This window comes from Anopheles arabiensis, chromosome X (genome assembly GCF_016920715.1).
Source record: "Anopheles arabiensis isolate DONGOLA chromosome X, AaraD3, whole genome shotgun sequence".
In the NCBI taxonomy this organism is placed as follows: Eukaryota; Metazoa; Arthropoda; class Insecta; order Diptera; family Culicidae; genus Anopheles; species Anopheles arabiensis.
The window spans coordinates 359,510-381,133 of NC_053519.1; the positions used below are offsets into that span (position 1 = coordinate 359,510).

Sequence of the window (21,624 nt, forward strand, 5' to 3'; positions counted from 1 at the left end):
CAAATAAAAATGTGGCAGTCGTTAAAATTAATAAACAAACTCAGTGCGTGAGCAAAGCCAATGTCGAGCAATTTTTAACGACCTATAATTTCCAACCATTTTTTTCGTGATGCAACAAAAAATTTAAACAAAACTGTCAGCTACATTTTTACATGAATCGTTGAATCTGAGAACTGGTCTAAGTGCTGTCCTGGTGCTTTTAAAACTGTTTTAAAACTGCTCAATTTTCTATCGTGATTCGAAACGAGCTTTTTGAGGAAGAGAGAGAAGAGAGAGAGAAAAATTTAAACAAAAAAAAAAGAGTTAAAATGGCAGAAATGTTTGGCTGTATTCGAAAGCGAATGTCAATCTTGATAAGTTGATCGGTAAAGTTTTCAAATACTGCTTGAAAACCCCTGCAAGGGTGCCGGTTCAAAGGTTGAGTGGAACACAATGATGGAAAATCGATGCCACTTGCCACGGTATCGCTTTAATTCCGGTGGGAAAATGTACTACCGCACGCACACGTGTATACATTCACACGCAATTAAAAAAAAAGAATTGCCGTACCGCAGGACAAAGAGGAACAGCAAGTTTTGATGAAGTGGATTCCACTGGAGGCGAGTTTTATTTTAGCGCTCACACATACACACACACACCATGTCGGGTCAGATTTGTTACACATACACACACAGCGATAAGAAGTCCGTCCGTGATATGGGAAACAAAAAAAAAATGCCCAAAATCTGGAACGCAAGTGTAAAGAATTTGGCACACCGTCACCTAGGCAAGCGGCAAGCACAGGAAAAAGTTTTCCTCGTTTAGTTGTTGTCCTAAAGGACATGGGAGTTGTGCCCTCCAGGTCGTACTGGTCAGGCATCTGCCCCGCGTCTTACGACACTTTTCGCTCGAGTGTGATAATAAATTGCGGTTAGAGACGAACCAACTGCTCGACGCAGCGGAGAGTAATACCCACTTCTGTTGCGTCTTTTATCTTTGTCCCGCTCTCCTCTTCCATTGGCAACTACCATTCCATCACCGTCGCCGCTCAAATACCTCATCCAATCTAATTCCTAATCCTTAAACGCAAACGGCCCAGTGCCGAGCGGAAGGGGCCCGAAAACTTTAACCACAGAGCCGAGGGAAACGGCACAAAGGGACGGCACGGGGGCTAAACTTTTGAAAGAAGTACAAGGGGACGAGTCTGGGAAATTGAAAATAAAAAAAAACGAAACAAATCAAGAAAGAGAAAGGTGCCGCGCGCGCGGACTCTTTTCGGCGTGGTTTGGCGGGAAGAAAGAAATTAAATTTTGCAAATCGTGGCAGAGAGAGAGAGAGAGAGAGAGAGAGAGAGAGAAAGAGTGTAATGGAGGGACAGTAAGGGAATGAGTACCTTCAAAATAGCCCCATTGACGAGTAAGACGCGAGAGGGCACGGGTGGGAAATGGCAGGACACCAATGTCTGGGCTTAAAAGGGGTTTAGTGGCTGGGTGTGTTTGTGCGCCATCGAGGGACGAAATTCTCATTTCCTCGTCAATCAAAAGGCGGAGAAAGGGCGAAGAGGGCACAGGCAAGCGCTGCGCTTTGTTTTTGGTTTTTTGTGCGGCTGTGGGAGGGAATTTCCCGAGGTAACGCTTACATCCCAAATCCAACCCCATCGGGAGAGCGAAGCTGTGTCTGTGTGTGTGTGTGTACTTGATCCTGCTGGGAGTTCTTGGCAAACTTTCGCGCAGCCCGATACCCACAGATAAACAAGCAGGTGGGCTCGCGCTTCAGCACCAGTTTGATGTGTTTGGGTGGATTGTTTTTCTTTTCTACCGGTTCTTTGGTCTTTCCCTCTCCCTTACTTGCTCCTCTCAAACTAATACCAAACCACCACGAACGATACAAAAAAAAACTAAACTTCTATGGAAAATGATCGATGTTGTTAGCGTGTCGGGTCGGTACTCAAGAGAAGATGCGCTAGCCACACTGGCGCATTTTGGCTCCTATTTATTTATTTTTTTGACAAACGTTTGGGGTTTGTTAGACACCCATCACTTGTAGGCGGGTCACTTCTTCTCGGTCGCTTGAGGGTTGATAAGGTTTTGATTTGTACAGGGTTGTAAAACCTCTGATCTAAACTCATAACAGCAGCTTATAAGATGTGAAAAGGACTTCAGGAGGTATTGTTGGAATTCGCAATTATTTCCATGATCAAGAACCCTTGTTCCACTGAATCAGTTTTTTTTTAATTTCCATTAAGTCATACAGTAGCATCTTCGGAATTCATCCACATCAAGAATAAAGACTGTAGCATATGAGACCAATAGACCTGAGGGCTGCAGAAACCTGTCAGAATTGAGCTCATGGAATTCATGTTGGACATCGTATTGTTGGAGTTCGCAACCTACTCGAAGATAAAGTAGCGTTCTTCCAGTGCGTTGGTTATTTTGAATGTACATTTCTTCATAAATCGGTATCTTCAGGGGACTTCCTCTTGAAGACCCAAGACATAAGCAGGTCAGCATTGAGCTAAACAAATTATTTTTGGAGAGTTTGTTACAAATTTTTCGTAATCTAATATATTCCAAAGTCTTCAACATCAAGACTGTCATGACGCCAAAAGGACTGAAAACTGCAGAAACCTACCAGGATTGTGCCTATGGAAGTCATTTTAAACAAGATAGTGTCTCAGAGTTGCCAACTACTCCTAAGATACCAAAGTATTCCTTGAGTGCATCATCAACATCTCTCTGAAATGAACGTCACCAATAAAACATCCTTAATATTTTATCACCTCGTACCACATCGGTGGAACCATCTAGAGGTGTCTGGTGCCAACAATGCCATGCAGATCTCCTCCTCCAAGGTGTCATGTTCCCATGGAAGTTGCGGAGACACACACCAACTTCACCGTAACAGTATCGCCCACGGTTGAGAAAACAAAACCTAGATTTAATTACTAGTTTTAGAAGTGATGCAGTGATCCTAGCTGTGTACCGTGTGTGTTACTTGCGTGGATGTGCGTGTGTGTGTGTGTGTGCATGAGTCAAACCGTTTCCGTGCGCAGATCTAACGACACACCTGCCAGATCCATCTTCATTAGGGCGCGCAAGCACAGCGCCATTTACCAGTACCGGGAAGCACGCTCTGTTGCGTTGTCAATTAAAAACGCTCGACAGAAGCGCCCCGCTACCCGGCTTTGCCCCGATCGAAAGGCAAAAGTTATCTTCGGCTCGCTAATTAATTGATATCCTTATGCTCCACCCATACGCGGTGCATATCTTGCACACCCACACACAAACACACAAACCGGGAAAAGTCGTGTCATTAAGGCGCTTACCTCCGAGAAACAGGTCCTGCAGTGCCTGGACGGACTGGCAGAGCAGTGCCCACCCTTCCGCCTGGTTCGGGCGCTTGAGGGTGATCACGTTCGTGAGCGAGACGGCACTGCCGGTGGTGGCGGCGGTGTTGGTCGCCGGTGTCAACGGCCGTAGCTGATAATCGGAACCACCGTCCGCCGGTTGATGGTTGACCGCCGCCGGATGTTGATAGAGATGTTGATGGGGTTGCTGGTGGTGGTGGTGGTGGTGGTGCTGGTGGTTGTTGTAGTGATGACGCGGTTGTTGCTGCAGCTGTTGCGCGACGTACCGTCCCTTGTACCGCTCCCAGCCCTGGTCGTCTTCCTTGCTGTGCGTCACCATCAACACCGTCTGTTGTTGATGGGTCGGCTGATGAAGATGGTGCTGTTGTTGTGGGTGTTGGTGTTGGTGGTGTGGGTAGTGATGATGCTCTAGCTGCTGCCGGTGATACTTCCCCATCTCGTCCTCTTCCTCCTCCTCGTCCTCCTCCTCTATCATCGCCCCCTCCTCTCGACGGTCTGTGCCGTTATGCTCCTCCGCCAGCTGAGGGGTGATGCGTTTGAATCGTGAAATCATTTCCAGCACGTCACTGCTGCGTAACGGCTGTCGTTGATGTTGTTGTTGTTGTTGTTGTTGTTGCGGTTGTTGTTGTTGATGATGGTGCTGTTTTTGATAATTTTGTTGCTGCTGCTGCTGCTGCTGCTGTTGGTGGTGGTGTGCTGATGCATGTTGATGATGTTGCTGCTGCTGCTGCTGCTGCTGCTGGTGTAGTAGTATAAGCTGCTGCGGTTGCTGATGTTCGTTATTGTCCTGGTTGCACGGAACACTACTAATGTTGTTATACTTATACTGAAGATAAGGCCCCCGCGGTAAAGTATTGTTAGTGTAGGCACCATACGTTGGTGGTGCTGGTGCTGCTGCTGCTGGCGGTACGGTTGTTGACTGATGGCCACTGCCGGCCTCCGCCTCCACCTCGGTGGCAGCAGTCTGTGACATGTCGTCGCCCTGCACTACTGCTGGTACCGCTTGCTGTTCCTTCGCACTGTTGCTACTGTCTCTTTCGCTCGATAAAGTTTTACTGCTGTTGTTGTTGTTGTTGTTGCTAGCAACAGTTGCCGACATGCTGTTGGTGGCTGGCTGCTCGATTGACTGGTCAGCTCGGCGCAACAGCAGCGCGTTGCGGTTGTTGATGTCGGCCAGTAGCTGCGGTGACGTTTCAAACTCTCGCTTCTCCAGATAGTTTTGATTTCGGGGCAAGTGTTGCTGCTCTTGCGATGCTTCCACACCTTCTAGCTGCTGCTGCTGCTGCTGGCGGTTCTTTTCCTTCTCCGTTCCTTCCGATGGTGACAACGATAACGACGACGATGACACTAACGATGACCACACCAACAGAGACGATGGCTGTGCATACATTCTGAGGGGGAAAGGAGGAAAGAAAACGGGAAAAGAGAAACTCGTTAGAACAGGGTTTGAAGGAATTTTGAATTAATATTGCCCATCAATCAAAGCTCTTCGCGTGGCTTTAAAATCGTGCTCGAAGGACCGATTGATTGGTTCGCATCGCAAAAGGGTGAAGCATGACAGCAACAACAACAACAACAACAACAACAAAAACGCAAAGAATGAAAACGAGATTTTGCAATCAGCTGTTCATTATCAGGTCGGATGGATGGGCAAATTCTTCACCTAGGTCGGATAAAAAAGGGTCAAAATGGGTAAACGCACACACACACACACACACACACACACACACACACACACACACACACACACACACACATCTCTAGCACCTTCTCGCTTGCCAATTTCCACCAGTACCAATTAGGAAGGGTAGAAAAAAAGGAAAGCGGAGAGAAGATAAATTCTGATCCAATCGAGAAAACAGCGTCGTGGAACGAAATTCGAAACGATTGATAAAAAAAAAACAAACAAAAAAACGGACATAACTGACAGCACGACGCTGTTGCTGCTGCGACTTGACGTTTGATTTGACTGCTCGTTCCTCGGGTTCGCGTCGCCGTCGCCGGCGTTCTTTGACATCTGCCAGGGGTTATTTGTGAACGACGGTGGCAGTAGCAAAAAAAAAAAAATGAACGGAAAGGCCCAGCATTCTTGCTCTTTCGGCTGGCAACGCCACCGAGCGCCGATTGCCTTCACCTTCATCCATAGGAATTACCTTTATTAATTGTATCCCTCGGCTCGCTGCCGTTGCTGCCTGCTGCTGGCTGTCATTATTTTATCCCCCAAAGGCAAGTCAAATTTCTGACGCTTGTAATTCTGATACCAGGTTTTTTGTTGTGTGCGTTGTTTTCCATTTAATGCCCTTCAATCCACGCCCCCGTTTGTCGCTTCATTCTTTAAGTGAAAGATAAACCGTAGCTCGGATATTGATATGGAAAAAAACTGTTGGGAGGAGTAGGCAGGTTGTTGATCGTTGCTCGGTGCCATTTCCCAACGGTGGGACGGAAAGTGGCCCCAAAAAAGGTACAAAGCAATTTCCATTCGAATAAACACACTTCGATCGGAAATTGATGCCCCCGATGGACGGCGAGACCTGCCCTCTGCTCGATGGGCGGCATGCGATAGGGCAGGGGAAGCGGAATGGGGGGACGGGAGGGGTGGAAAAGTTAAAGGTGAGAAAATCAGTCAAAAGCATCCGGCTGGTCGGTTTATGTTGCCACACCAGAAGACTGAAGTTGATCCTTGTAGTACAACGAAAGCGACATGAAAAGATGAGCGGCAAAGGTAGGGAAGTGGGCTGGAGCACGGATGAAGGAGGGACAGTAACCGCATGTGTCTAAACACTCACACACACACACACACACACACACACCCAAATCATTTTCCTAGCAAGCACACACACACACACACACACGTACACATACACAGATCGAAAAGCGAAACAAAATCAACGCTCAAAAAGTTAATCTAAAATTAATGAGAACGATCCTTCCGTGGGACGGCACGGGCGGATTCCCTGCTCATGCTTTCTTGATGGACCGAGCCTTACTGAAGAAGGAGAAAAGGAGTGAGGAGGAAGGGAAAAAGGATTTAGCAGCATATTGCGGGAGGTGTGGGAGCACAAAGGCAGGCCAGCCAGCCAGCAGCCGGGGCAATCCGATTGAGTTCACGCTCATTTCTCATCCATGTTCCAGGGTTGGTAAACAGGGCAGGGGAGCCGGTGTTGATGGCTTCAGTTCGCCCTCCGTGCAACAGATTTTACATTCCTCTTCCTATTCGGCCGAGTGTGCCCCGAACACTGCTCTTTTTGCTGTATCTCCCCGGCTCTCCAGGTGTTAGGAGGCGGCAAAAGCAAAAGCTCGTGGCATAAAACGCAAGCAACCGAACGGGAATGGATTAGAGGTTGGCGGAGCTGAGTGGATAGTTTTTTTTTACTGTGAATACTAATGCGCGACTTAGGTATGCAAAAAGGCTGTCAAGTGGTTGTTTCATTTCAGGATCGACATTGAGAAGCAAATGTATGTGTATCGTTTTTTGTGTGATGGGATTAATTTAGCTGAAATTAATTGAACGCTGTTATGGTAAACGCGTTCTGCTTGGTGGTTTTGTGCATGCGACGCCTACAAGTATGCAATGACAGTTTTGAGGCGACCATAAAGCTATAGTTATTATTTTACCATAAAGGTAAAAGGTTTTTTTTTTATTCAGGAGGAACGGTCCAAAAGAGCCGTATTGCTTAAAGCAGAAATCGCGTTACATGGGAAGCTATCGGGCTTCTTAGGGTTACGAAGATTACAGAGTTTGGTTTTTGCTTATTGATGAAACATTCATTTTTTTACCTGTTTGTTTGACTCAGCGGTCATTATTGTTGAATAAATCAGTAAATTGATCAATGAAATCTTGGGATTATATTTCATTAAATATTAATTGGTGTATCAAACATCAAAAGAAGAGAATTCAATCCCCAGTTATTTAGACTACAAAAAATATTGATATAATGAACTAAATGCATTTCCTTGCGATTCCCCACATTGTTCACGGGTTTGAAAAGGTCAGCGGCGAATCACAAGGGAATCCATTTAATTCATTACTTCAATATGTATACAGTTCAACAGTTGGAGAGTGGAGTATCCTTTCTACACACCAAACGATAAGCCACATTCTGATAAATATTTAATGAAATATAGTAAAAAAACATAGATTATTACGTTCAATTTCACTCAAGGTCTAAATTTGACCTTAATAGTGCCCAAAATCAGGCGAACTACATTATACTCGGTTGACTTAGCTTCTATTTTAGAATCTACGGCTTGGTTTTCAACCATTAAAAATTATGTACTTTTCCAATAAAACAAAATTATAAAAAATATCATTAACGTTTTTTTGACAATTTTTACTCTAACATTAATTTTAGGACTTCGAAATAATAATAATAATAATAATAATAATAAAAATAAAGATAATAATAAATCCTTCATTGCAGTCGATTGTTTGAACTCAAATAAAAAATCGTATAACGGCTAAAACCTATCAGAAAACAATCGATTGCATACAGTTAGGCGCTCCAACCAAAAACCTCAAAATAACTCAAAGCGGTTTGATGAAAAAAAAAAGAAACATACTTGTATCGAACAAATCAAATTTCACCACAACATTTTGTTGCATTCCGCTGCACCCTGGTGCCTTTTTTATATTTTCCTCCTCGGCCTCCTGCTCCTGCACAAATCTACTGCAACGAATCCCGCAAGCTACAGCGGCAAGCTTCAACAGCAAAAGCCCACAAACTCTCGAAAAGGCGCTGCGCACGGGAAAATAATTAATTTGTCACTTTCATCAAGCGGGTACAGTCGCGTACACTCTCGCGGCCTGTTTGCCTCATGTTTCACGCGTCATTCGGGCGTTGCGGTTTAATTGAATCAAAGCGATCGCATTTACGCTCGGCCCAGTGGGGCGTTTCATTGTGTTGCGGAGGCAAGCATATTGGAACACACACAGTATCGAGTGAGCGCGCGTGTATGTGTGTGTGTGTGTGTGGTTTGCTATTTAATTGGATTGCAACTGTCTTTACCATACCACCACATACGCACACACCCACCCACCTCAAAAACTTATCATGTTCTGAACAAAGCAGTGTGTTTGTTTTCCGGCATGCAACGCCGGCAGAAAGGGAAAACACCCCCACACACATACATAAGAAAAAGAACAAAATAAATGAAAATATCATTCGCTCAATGCACACCGAAACTACAATAATGAAATAATTAACATCAAGAAGAGCCTAGAAGAGATACAGGACGGATGCCGTGGTGGTTTCTTCCATTATCTCGTATTATGGCGCAGCGCTTAAAATTGGACAGCTCCGTCATTCGCAAAATCTCGTCCCATTTACGCCCGCTTTGTCTCGCACCGTTTCCTTCCCCTTGCAGGAAGGGGGGAAGCCATTTGGTGAAATTTTAAATAATGATAATGAACACAGAAAACGCTTCCACTCCGGAGACTGAGAAAAAGGCAGCAATCTTGCCTGGCGCTGCAGCTTCCGGGGGAAGGTGCATTCTTGCGCATCTCAGCGCACGTACCTCCATTTCCGTTTCTTAGTGATCCATTAAAGACAAAAGTGACATCGCTTTCCCGGCTGGCGGGAATGATTTCATTAGCACCTGGCACGATGCTCCTGACGCCGCACTAAGCAAAAACAAAAACTGCAGTTGGATATCGTTTTTGTTGCCAACGCTACGACTTTACTCTTGTACCAGAGCTGCTTGCTGACCGAGAAGAAGCCCCTGATACCGGCCACGGGCTGAAATAGCCTTTATGACCTGGCCATTGGCTTTTTTTGTGCTCTTGTTGACTCCAGAGTTTGTGTTTGTTTTTCAAGCCAGCTGCGCGCTCGTTGCCAGCTTGTCGTGGGAAACCATTAAGGTGTCTTTTAGGATGCATCCCGATAAAATGTGTGTGTGTGTAAGCATCCTTTATACTGCATTTCACACTCCGTGCCCATTCGCCCATTACACACTTTTAACATCGAAGACCTTTGAAAACGAAACAAAAACCGCTTCATTACTGCAGCCGCTCAAAATGCACGCTTCGTCTGTTGAGAAGAGAACGATAAAAAAACCACACACACATACCCACACACAAGCCATCATCCACGGACGAAACCTAATTACTTCCATAATGACGCCTGCGCCCCCTCCCCCTCCCCCCCATCTTCAGCTGCCAGTGCCCGGGAGCGAGCTCGCGCGCATTTGTAATCCTTGGACAGGCCCGCATCGCGCGTCCACAGTTGCGGATGACACGTGACAAATGCTCTGTGCGGTGTCAAGCGCTCCCGCGTGCCCGAACTGACACGTTACTGATCCTTCATTTCCGCTCCCTCGCGGCGCTGGAGGTTTGGCCGAGTGCTGTGCCGGTGGCAACGCGCTTGCATCTCCACTCGCGACTGGCATCACTAGCTGCGTTGCAATTAATCATCATTAATCTCTGGACGCTGGTGGTGGTGGAAGAAGAAGGATAATGGGGATAAAGTGGGATGTGCAGAAAGGGGCCTTGGGTCTCAATTCGTGCCAATTCGTGCGCGTTACCAGTGCTCAGTAACAGTAAAGGTGGGGCACAGAGCGCAACCGATGCACCGACGCGCAGCATCGAAAGCTGAAACCGTTGCTGATGACACCAGGCCGTAGTGTGCGGTCCTTTTGTTCGCACAGCACGTGTAACGGAGTCGCTCGATTCCGTTTGTCGTTCCCACCACCCACTGCCCACTGGGGGGGGGGGGGGGGATGGGACAAAATTTGGCATTTTAATTAAATGCTCTCGGTCTGAGTCCGATATACGAACTGCCGATGTTACCGCTTTTCGGGATTTTCGGACGGATTTGGGAATGTTTTTTTATGTGTCATACAAAAGACCATTTTGCAATGCGAGTTGCATACCTTTAGGCTGCCGTTGGCTAGCTCCTAGCAATACGTAGCTGGAGTAGTGGTGGGAGGTCGGAATTGGAACTGTGGTATCGGAATTTCGATTCTGGAATCGATTCCGGTTCCGGATCCGATTATAGAGCCGACTCCGGAGTCGATTTCGGAATCGGATTCGGTTCCCAAATCACAGTCAGCTCCGGAATCGGAACCAGAATTTACTCCGGATTAGGAATCGGTACCGAAATTAGAATTTGTTCTGGAATTTAGCACAGATAAAGTACATTTGGATTCTTTGCGGCTATCGCAGCAGTATAAGACAGGACCCTAACGCCTATTCTCTTGGATGCCGAAATCGACTCCGATTCCGGAGCCGATTGTGATTCCACATCCAATGCCGGGCACAGATTCCATACTTACCATTCGATTTCGGTTCTGGACCCACTACCCGGAATCGATTCCAGAAAACTTTGGATTTCGCCGGAATCGATACCGAAGAAAATTGATTGTTCCCATCACTAGGCTGGAGGGTCTTTTTTACTGCGGGTCCTGAAGAATCGAATGCCAGCACAAACGGACTGTACTGTTGTAGCACCACGCATCAGGAATTGCATGCATTTGGGCGCGCGAACAGTGTGCCATGTTCACAGTGGCCATGACAGGTTCACAGCTTGTAAGGATCGAACCTTTTATCGAGAAGCTTGTCATGCCAACGGCAAACCTATTGTGTAGCGTGGATTGCATACTTTTAGGTGTGCTGAAAAAAAAAAACGGGTCCTACAAAAACATCGAGTGCCGTCTAAATGTATGCACTTGGGTACGGTTTAACAAGTGAAGCGTTAACGATGACTTTATGGCATGCTCAGCAAATTCCGTTGTTTTCTTTTCTTTTTTCGAGACAGCTTGTCGTATCGCACTCCCATTATCGCATAGTGCGCTCAAATAAAAACAATTTCTACACAGGATTGGTTGACTGACTGTGCAGATTGTTTCCTCTCAGTCTGATTATAAAATTGTCTGCCCTAAAAATAACACAAACATAAAAAAACGCACACAAATACATCTCTAATCCAAAACACCAACACACCGAGCGGGCGGCTTTGGTGCTACTGAAATGTATGCAAATTAAGAGCAACACAAAAAAGGGAGGCAATAACATCCAACAATAACAGGACCGGCACGACATGACCGGGGGAGACGTACCTCTACACATCATGAATCGGTCCACTGCACGCCCTGATGTCGGTATCCTTCGCCCGGACGTAGCAGCAGGCTGGCATCGACGTCGGTTCGCCGCCAGCAGCACCACCACCACTCGTTGCCATTGACACTGCCGGGATGGTGGTGGTAGTGGTGGCATTGGTGTTGCCGTTGTTGGTCGTAGGGCCGCGCCGTTCGATCTCGATACGAACATACTCGACACGGTGATGCTGCTGCTGCTGCTGCTGCTGCTGCTGCTGGTCCACTTCATCAATGTATTCCTCCTCGTCCTCCTCCTCATCCTCCGCTTCGTCCTCTCCGCCCTGGGCGAAGGGCACAGTGCAGCGCGGCGGTGGTGGCGGTGGCGTCGGTGGCAGCGGCACGATGGGCGCTACCGTTGGCCCGACCCACCGGTCCACGCTCGGCTGGTACTGGCAGCAGCAGCTGCGGCACGGTTCCGTCCGGGACAGTCTCATCTCTCCACCGGCCGCCATCTGCCGTAGGGCCACCAGCTCCTCTAGCGTGCAGTCCAGCAGCAGCACCTCCTGCTCGTCGGCCACCAACCGCCCACCCGGGTAGGACGGGTACAGGTCGACCGGGTCGGTCCGCACACTGTCAGCTGTCAGTGCGCGGGAGAACCGCCTTCCCGGTGACCGGTCCGGTACTGTTTCCTGTTGCGCATGTTGCTGTTGCTGCTGCTGCTGCTGTTCTGCTTCGTTTCGCACACCGACCAGTATGATCGGTGTGCCGCCCTCGCCGGAAATGCGCCGCGCAGCGGAGGCACAGCCACGCACCACCGGCCCACCCGAGCGCGGCGAAGGAAACGCAACCGGCGAAGAGGAGGTGGAGGAAGAGGAGGAGGAGGAGGAGGATGAGCAGAAGGAGGACGACTGGTCGTGGGGTGTGAGCTCGCGGGGCGGCAGATAGTACACCAGGCAGGTGACGCCGACCAGGAACAGGAAAAAGATGAACACGATGTCGAACATGAGCAGCGAGTTGAATGTCATCAGCTGCATACTTTTAGGCGCACACGGGGCCCCCGGCCCAAGCTGCCGCTCTCGGTGGTGGTGTTGATGGGCTTTCTACTGCCGTTTGATTGTTGGTGGTGATGGTGCTGGGGAAGGGTGGGGCAAACCCCACACACACACACACACACACACACACACACACACACACACACGAGTACAACCCGCTTGCACAGGTGGGATAGATTTCACGCGCACGACGCAGCGATCACTTTCACTTAAACGTTGTCTGTCCAGCTCGGCGTAAAGAGCTGGGCGCGTTGTGCACACATTCAGCCGCCTCGGTGCGTATTGTTCCCGATGAAGTTTATGGTGTTTGAGAGCGAGTGTGTGCGTGTGTTTGTTTTTGCTTACATCGTTCACTCGTCGCGGGATGCTGGCACGCTGTGTTTCATCGCATTGCACAGTGGAAGTGGATAAATTAATTAAAACCAGCGGCACAAGGAAGCACCGACCTGCGGAACAGTGCACAAGCCGTATCACAACACTGGGTCAAAGCTGTCGAATTTTAATGTTAATAGACTCATTAAGAAGGAAGAAGGAGAGGGAAATGAAACGATAAAGAACGATGTCGTTCGTACTCGATGCGACGCTACCGCTCTCGCCGCGCTTTGTGTGTGCGTGTGTCTTTTTGACACCTGAAACAACGCAGGAAATAATCGTTTCCCAATCTGTTTTTTTAAATCGTAATCACCGTCCTTTTGTTCGCTTCAGTTCGCTTTTATCGCGCAGCGTTCGCCCATCGAAGCACCTCCGGGCCGAGATGCTCGTAAGCGGATATTATTACGCTCTTCGGTTAGTACACCCTTCCCTGAACGAAAGGAGAGTGGCAAGGGGTGGATTTTTCGAGATTTTATTAACCTAACGATGGAGGGAAAACAAAACTTCCTGCCCGTGCACGTGCACGGAGTAGTGCAGGGTTCTTTGCGGTTGTGGTGACTGAAGAGTTTCCCAGAAATGACGACGCCGCTTAGTAAAATACTTATACTGTATAATGCTCTAATAATGCTCTAAAATTGCTCGAAAAGTGCTGGAAACGTATTGGTACAACTTCACTAGGTTACGTTACGAAGTATTTAATACAAAATATGTCATATTTGTTACAGCTTTTCTGGAAAAAATCCTTGCCAAAAACATCACATTCGTTTTTACAGGGCTCGTTCTAAAAGTCCCTCAAACTGTTGCAGTTTAAGGCGCCAGTTCAAGGGAAATATCGAGCTCAAAAATGTCAATTGGGAAATGTACGCGAAGTGCTCAAAAATCACTCGAAAAACGCTTTAGAACAAGACCAATTGATATTTCCGAGCTCGAAAATCTGACTTTTGAGCTATTTAGCCTTAAAATGCTTTTAAACTACGCCAGTTTAAGGAACGTTTAGTACAAGCCCCTTAAAATCAACTGTGATGCGGCTTTTACGATGCTTTCTTCGTTGTCCTTTGCAAAATAGTCCCAAGAGACATTTTTTATAAATTTTTAACCATGATCTGCTCGAGTGGAGCTCGAAATAGCAAGAATTTATTGTGCGTACTTATTGTTTTAAAAGTATAATCGAAAAGACGCTAGAAAAACGATCCAAATAACTACAAAGATTATGAATTCGAACAGATTTCATGCAGTATTATTCACACGCTCGAAAAGCACTCGAAAAGCACTCGAAAAGCGCTCGAAATATGCAAAAAAAAGCGATCTGTGCTACAGATCCCACGAAGAACATCCCTGCAAAAATCCAGCAAGGGAGATAAAAACACCACACTCCAACGTGAAGCACAAATATTGTGCTAGCAGTAAAACTACTTCCCTTGTTACCATACTTCCGGAGGGGAAATTATTACCTCCGCTTCGTGGCGGTGGTGCTGGTAGAGGCCGCGACGTTCCGCCAGGAAAGACGTGCGCAAAGGGACGCGGGGCAAAAGGATGAGCCAAGAACAATGAGCGTCACACACGCCATGCAAACAACGGGCGCACGAAACTCCACCCAATTTCGAAGCTCCCATGGTTGGTGCGCTCGTGCAAACACAGAAAGTGACATGGGAAAACCCCCTCCCTTCTTCTCTTCTCCCCCTTCGCTTACATGGCTTTATCACGACCGTGCTGGAGAAGCTACTGTTACCACTTTGCTCAAACCCTTCCCCTTCGCTTCCCAAAAAGTGTGGAAATGGGATTGTGATGGACGACGCATCGGCACTGCCGACAAATGGCAATTTAGCCAACCGAAATGGCGAGAAAAGCTTTTACAGAGAAAGCGCACGGGACGGGAGGGAGAGATGGGCTTGCCCATGCAGGAGCCCGAGCAGGAGCAGAAGGAAAACTTTAATCCTTCTTCTAGCCACTAAGTTTCTGCGCTTTCTCTCTCACCTCGTTCCCCCAAAAGGGTCTCCAAAGATTCATGTCGGCCGTCCGGAAGGGCGACAGGCAGAGCTGCCGTGTGCGAAAAGGGATTTTATAATTGAAAAATCCTCCCACCGGTAAACATGTGTCGGCAAACGGCGAACGGGAATGACGATGATGAGCCGCCCGTGAGAGACGATTTACTCTCCCTCACATACAGAAAGACACACATACACGCGCACAGTCTCATTCGGCTCTTTTTCTTCGGTAGAACAATAACGTTATCAGCCCCCCTCCCCGATAGTAGTTGGCGGGTGTTGGGGGTGGTGGTGCCGTCGGTGCCGTTAGCTGCTCAAATTTCAAAAACTCTCCCGGAACGCACTGAAAAGCAACTCTTCACACGAGGGTGGGAAAGGATGAAAAGTCATTGGGGGTGGGGTGAAAATCATTGAATCGAGCGTGATAAAGTTGCGATGATTTTTCCGGCAGACCCGATCGGGTAGCGGGTGGTAGCGGAAGAAAGAAGAATCGATTCTCCGAAGGTGAAGGTGAGTGGTGGTGACGTCGTGCAGAAGCAGAATCATGGGAAGTAGGGCGAAAACGGGCCGGTCGCACGACACGGTTCGCACCGAGGAAGCGGCATCGGAGCTGGCACGAACGAGGTTTTTCCTCTAGCTCTGATTGGACTGTCCTAGAAGCATGTTAAGTGCCGTTGCGATTAGCGTTTAATGACTACCTTTAGCGGGAAAAAGATTTTCAAGCACTTCGGAGAGTGCTGGCTTAAAAAGACCCTATCGTACTGCAGATTGCATACTTTAAGGCGCTTTTGCAGCAACATCAAAAAAAGAACAGACGCCCAAATAACTAAGCTACGACTATAAAATGGCTATGTTAATAGGGTTAGAACGTATCAACACTGGTCGGCTCGCCCGTTCGCAGGTTAACGCACCGCTGCTAACCCTGCTAAACCCCAAGCCGATAAAGAAAAGCGCCGGCAAAGTTTTGTTGAAAGTGAAAGTGAAATTGATTTCAAATCGACAGCTTTCACAACAACAACATAAAAAAAAACAAAAACAAAAGCGGTAACGCACGTTTCCCGCTACCATCTGCCAGACACATTCATCCTTCCTGCTTTCTGTTTTGCTCCGGGCCTCGCCTTCCCGGGCTCAACAGCGTGCAAGCGCCTGCTTAAGTGAAGGCAACAGGAAAAGAATGAGATATAAATATTCAAAAAACCGAAGGCGGTGTAGCAGCTTTGCTCCCGTCCCGGTGCGGCCACCGCAAGAACAAAATACCCGAGAAATCCACCAGACAAATAAAGTAAATGGGAAAACAATCCCGTTTTACTTCCGACCCGCACTACCCGAATACACACACACACATATATATATATACAAGTAACATTTCTACACATATACACACGCAACCAGGCCGTTATCCGTTGCTATCTCTTCTTCGCCGGAGCAGCAGCATCTCAGGCAGGCAACGATCCATCATCGAATGTGGTTTAATAGCTTTTCAGCAAATAGCGAATGCAAACTCGGCAACTCTCGCCCCGGCACGGGTTTTGGTGCTTTAGTAGAACGGTGGGGAGGGGAGGGAAGATGGGAGGGGTTGAATTCGAGACGGGTAGGATTGGAAAGTCATGAAAGTACTTCCACCAGCACTCTGCACTCGCCCAAAAGTCAATTGTCTAGCTCCATTTCGCCATAATCTATTCCCCGTCAGTTCCCTTTTTTCGCGGAACTTCATCCTACACCATCCATTCGCGTTGTTTTACCATCGTTTCATTTGGCGATTGGTTTTTATCGATATTTTTGCCACCCTTCGCCCACCCGGGAGACCCTCACGCTTCTTTCCGCTCTGGGTGGCTTGTCTTTTTCGCTCGTGCTAGCATGCTGCTGGAAACCCGCAGACCTACCTTCCCTGCTCCTGCAGGGAAAAGGTATTGTACCTTCGCGTTTTTGCTTCTAAAGCTAAAACAACCACATAACCTCATTTAACCCGGTTGGTGCGCCCGCGCACGCTTACGTTTTTTTTGTGGCGACAAAAACGAGTGCCGTGAGGAAAAAAAGACTTTACTGGTGCCGTGACCAGGAGCAGTAGCGCAAAACCAATCCGGCGGGGGGTGGAAGCAAAAAAAAAACAATAAATTGAGAAAGAGTGTAACGACTATCGTGCTGGGCGAGCGGATATGGGTAAAAATAAACGTAGTCATAGCTGAAGAACAAAAGACAGAGGGCGCCTTAGTTCAGGCACACTCCATACCACCTTTTTTTGTGAGCCAGTTTTTGCTGAATATGATTTTAAAAGAAGCACGCAAAAAAACAAACTTAGAGCAGCAAAAATGAGTGAAGAACAACCGGTCTGACATGGCACAAGCGAACAATCAGAACAGGGCGATTGGTGATAGAGAAAAGAGAGAGAGAGAGACTGAGAGAAAAGAACAAAATGGCAACGAAAATAACATGTTAACTTTATCTTATCATGATTTTCTCGCACGACACACACGTATCTCATCGCTCGCAATCGCTTTCGCTGTTGCTTCTCGTTCGCTTGTGTTTGGTTCGCCCCGTTTCTATTATACGCTTCCGGAAAGCATCGCCATCCTTTCCATCCTTAAAAAAAAATCAAAAATACAGTGGCGAATGGTTTGATGCCAAACTGGCCTCATACTTTGGCGCGAGGCTAAGCGCAGGCATGAGGGAGGCAGAACCAAACATTGTTTCTTTTACGTTATTTGAGAACGTTTGGATCGAATCATCGTGTACCATCTCGAACGGGGGAGGAGGAGGAGGAGGAGGAGGAGGAGGAGGAGAAAGAACACACTCGTCGGTTGAAGCGCACTTTGCCTTTGAGTGGGAATGGCGTGGGCCATAGCACTGGGCGCTGATAAGTAGGAGTTAGTCTACCGGACGGCTGGAACAAAGGGGGTGTAACAGTTTTGCACCGTGAGTATCCATCGGACGTTCGCAAACCGCTCTCCAAGCCAGCCTTTGGCCGCTTCAAACGGGTTTCTAGCGGGAAGTGATGATGGCTGGAATTGAAAACTGCCATGCTTGTAAAATTAGCCGAAACAAAGCGAACAGGCAACAATAGGGCAACACGGCAGGGGCTACAAATGAAGCACATCAATGCGCTCACAGCAGCTCACAACGGTCGAAGAGAGACAAGTAACAGAAGCAAACAAAAAAAAAGCTTCATATATGAGAGCATAATTCTCCTGTGGCTGATAATACCACATGCTCGCTTTTTCAGTTTTTTTTTTCACTTGCATAATATTGCTCACATTATGTTCGTTCGCTTACGCAAGCACTCATACACGCACGGGGCTTCAAATTAATGCAGTGAAATTAGCAGGTAAATCAATACGTCAAATGCTAGATGTGTGGTAGCCTCATGCTAAAAACAAAGAAAATATATTTTGCTTTTGTTTATGATAACCCGATATCTTCATCTACCGGTGAAAAATATCCTTTTTACAGTGCCCTTGGGGCACCAGGCGTCTCCATGGATATTGGCGTACATGGAGGCGCCTGGTTTTTCAAGAGTTTTGATAAGATTTTGAGCTTGGTTTGGGGACACCAATGCGATTTAATTTTTTTTATTTGCATCTTGATTGTGTGTGTGTGTGTGTGTGTGTGTGTGTGTGTGTTTGTGTGATTTTCTAGGGATATTTTGGACGTCATTACGTTACGTTGCCGCACAACTCAATAAACCCTATTGTGCGGTTGTTCCGTCTTCAAATTGTTTTCATTCAACCCTCCTCGTATGTAGTGAAACATGCAAACATTCTTCTGAACAATTCTCCTTGTCCTTTTCAAAAAACACACACTTACGCAGACAAACTAAAGTGTTTGAGGGTAGCAGGGGACAAGGATAGCGGATTCGCAAAATGGTTCTCCCTTCCTCGTTTGCAACCAAAAAAATGGGGAAAATGGAGGTTTCGTCCTCACGCCAGTTGGTTGGGGCGTCCGGGTGGCAGGGTAAAAGTCATTCAAATCTTCTCACACAATTTGTTAATGGTGATGAGCATCCCTTTTGCTGCCATCGCACACACCAAAACCAGCGCACAATTTCAGGTTCGTCACTTCCCTCACATTGTGCGTTTCGTGACCGCCCGTTCGCCAACCCAAAGCTCTAATATAAACCTTTTTTAACGGCTCACCGCTTATGGGCTATCGGGTTGCGCGCGCGTGCATCGCTGTGAACGCGTGAGTGTTTTCTTTCCCCCCCCTCGCGATGGGTTTCCCTTGGCTGTTTTCTTTTACCGTCGGCTGCACGGTACCCGCACGGCACGGGCGGACCCACGCGAGGCGGGGTAAATGTTGACTTTAATCAAATGGCTCATTTTGTAGTCTCCCCGGTATGGCCCATTCAAACCCCTCCTCCACTTTGCCACGAAGGCGTCCAGGCAGTTGGCGACCCAAAACGGTCAATGATACATCCCCCACCGCCTGTATCCGTTTTGGGGATCGTATTTTTCGACAGAAAGAAGAAAGGTTTGTTCCGTATTTTTTTTTTTTTTTTGGTGGCCACCCCCTAAATCAATCTCCATGTTGCACACTTGACACTCGGTCGCCACATTCGGTTGAAAAACATGCCGAACGAACAAACAGTGTCCATTAACGTACACATTCTTCTTCCATGGTTCTTCACACGTTTCGGGTGGAATGGGGGAAAATGGGGACATGAAAAGTATTCATATGAATTTTACCGCGTGGCTAAAATATGAATGATGAAAAGGACACGTCGTCAAAACGTTAAGCCAAATCAGCATGAGAGCATACACAAACACACACACACACACACACACATCGAAAATGAAAAAAAAAACAGAAGGAATTACAGAAGAGAAAAAAGGCCTCAGAATATTCGCTTAAGCCTTAAATGCGCTTGTCCCGTTTTCTCTACACCCCCCTACCCCCCTTGTCGTCGGTAACGCACGATTTTCGCCGAAGCATCGAACACTAATACGCATTTTTCGTAGACGATTGAGTAGAAGGATTTTTGGTGTCTTCGTTAAGGCATGAAAAACCTGCTCGATGCCATACACGTCCCATTTCCGTCCGTCGAATCGATCCGCTGGGAGGCGTACCCAGAAAGGGATTCCGACTAAGGGTAAAAAGGTTGGCCCCGGATATTCAATAACGGGAAGCTGGACTGGATTGGAATTGTTGTGCCATCCCTTCTCCTTTCCCCCCCGGCCGGTGGTCTATTATCGAGTCTTGGATCGTGCGAGTCCATTTCACCTGTGTGCGTTGGTAGAGCAACAAACAAAAAAAAAACTCCATCCAACCGTCATCCCAGGCACTCGGACACAAATGGAAATGATGCTCGTGAGATGTGGTTTGGAAAAAGGTGTTTTGCTGCGGAGCCATGCTGCAAGCCGTTCGACGACGTCGACATCGAGTTAAGCTCCCGAAGGGATAAAGTGCAATATATGTATAGTGGTGTCGGCGAAAAAAAGGGCTCATGCAGCCCATGTGGCTGTGTGTGTGCGAGTGTCTTTTTTTGACCGAAAGGCAAAGGAAAAGCGATATCTGTGCTGGCGTCCAATTTAAGGAGCAACGGTGTTTTGCACTCCTGCGCTGACAATTGCTTAAATATTTCCTAGCTGGCCGATCCGGGGACTAGGGACAGCGAAGCAACGGTAGTGTGAGGTTGTGTTTTTGCTGAGCACAAAAAAGTGCCAAAAAGAAAAGGAAATAAAATGTCTTCCACCCTGACACACTGAGTGACGAAATACACAGTTGAAAAGCAACGAACCCTCATATAAAGCGCTCAGGACGCACTCGTCACCTTTCACACCCCGTTAGCTAACTGTTCTGCCTTCGTGCTGGATCACTTGCATGTGTGTGTGTGTGTGTGTGTGTGTGTGTGTGTGTGTGTATGTGTGTGTGTGTGTGTATAAACACAGCAAAAATTCAAGACATTTGGTGGTTTTGAGCAAAAGCGGCTCTCCCGGGAGCGATGGTGGGTGTTTGATTAAATATGTGCCCGCGTGTGGGCACGTCTGCACAATCTGCGGGTCAGCCATGTCGCTGGATCTCAGCCATCCAAATCCTCACGTACGTATGTGTCTGTGTGTGTTCGTATTTTTCCATTCACCGTACCGAAAACTCATTTCCCTTTCTGCCGGTGAGGCACCGTTTTGCAACCAAACGGCTAAATTTCCGTTTAATTACCATTCAATCATCGCACCCTGGGCGGAGCAGTGTGAGCGCGTGAGCGAAAGTTTGTTTGAGCGTGGGCAGGGCGGATGATGTGTGTTAGAAAGCGGGAGACAGTGATCGAATGACATCCTCCGGGTGGTTGAAGCGGCCGGCTGACACCGGAAGCGAACGAGTGCGGCAGAGGGAGGCGAATTGATTCGTTCCAATCTCACTCCCCGCACACTATCGAGAGCCGTGACATCGACGCCCGAATGTAGGCAAGCACTGTTAATAGGCATGTTAATCGGCACTGCCACTCCTCCCGCAAACGACAAAACACACGCCCAGGACCGGGGGGACTCCCGGACTCGGTTGCAATCAGATCGTGTGCACACTCCACACACAAACCGCCCGTAAGGTTTGCGTTCTTTTTGTTGCTGTCGCTTTCATTACCTTCTTTGCTCAGCGACCACCCACACACACACACACCCACAGACAATCAAAGAAGAAAAGTCCTCGCACGACAAAGACGCAAGCAGAAAAGGCAGATGGAAAATCCATCCACCGCACGGAAGCAACCTTCCGGATCGATAATCTTTGCCTGAAGTTCCGACCTCCCGAACGTCCCCCCTCCCCCCACCTACTGCCCAGGCTTTCCATCCTTCCTCTCTCCTTTCGCCGCGGGCCGTTGTGTTAGCAGCAGCACACCACCATCTCTGAA

The 21,624-nt window shown here is 47.7% G+C and overlaps 1 protein-coding gene across 1 annotated transcript in view; it reads right to left on the reverse strand.

Moving 5' to 3' along the window:
* The window catches only part of LOC120905587, a 95,826-nt gene that overhangs the window by 33,510 nt on the left and 40,692 nt on the right, over positions 1-21,624 (reverse strand). The window contains exon 2 of the mRNA XM_040316525.1: positions 3,305-4,737. Coding sequence (XP_040172459.1) covers positions 3,305-4,737 — 1,433 coding nt within the window. The remainder of the gene's footprint in view (positions 1-3,304; positions 4,738-21,624) is intronic.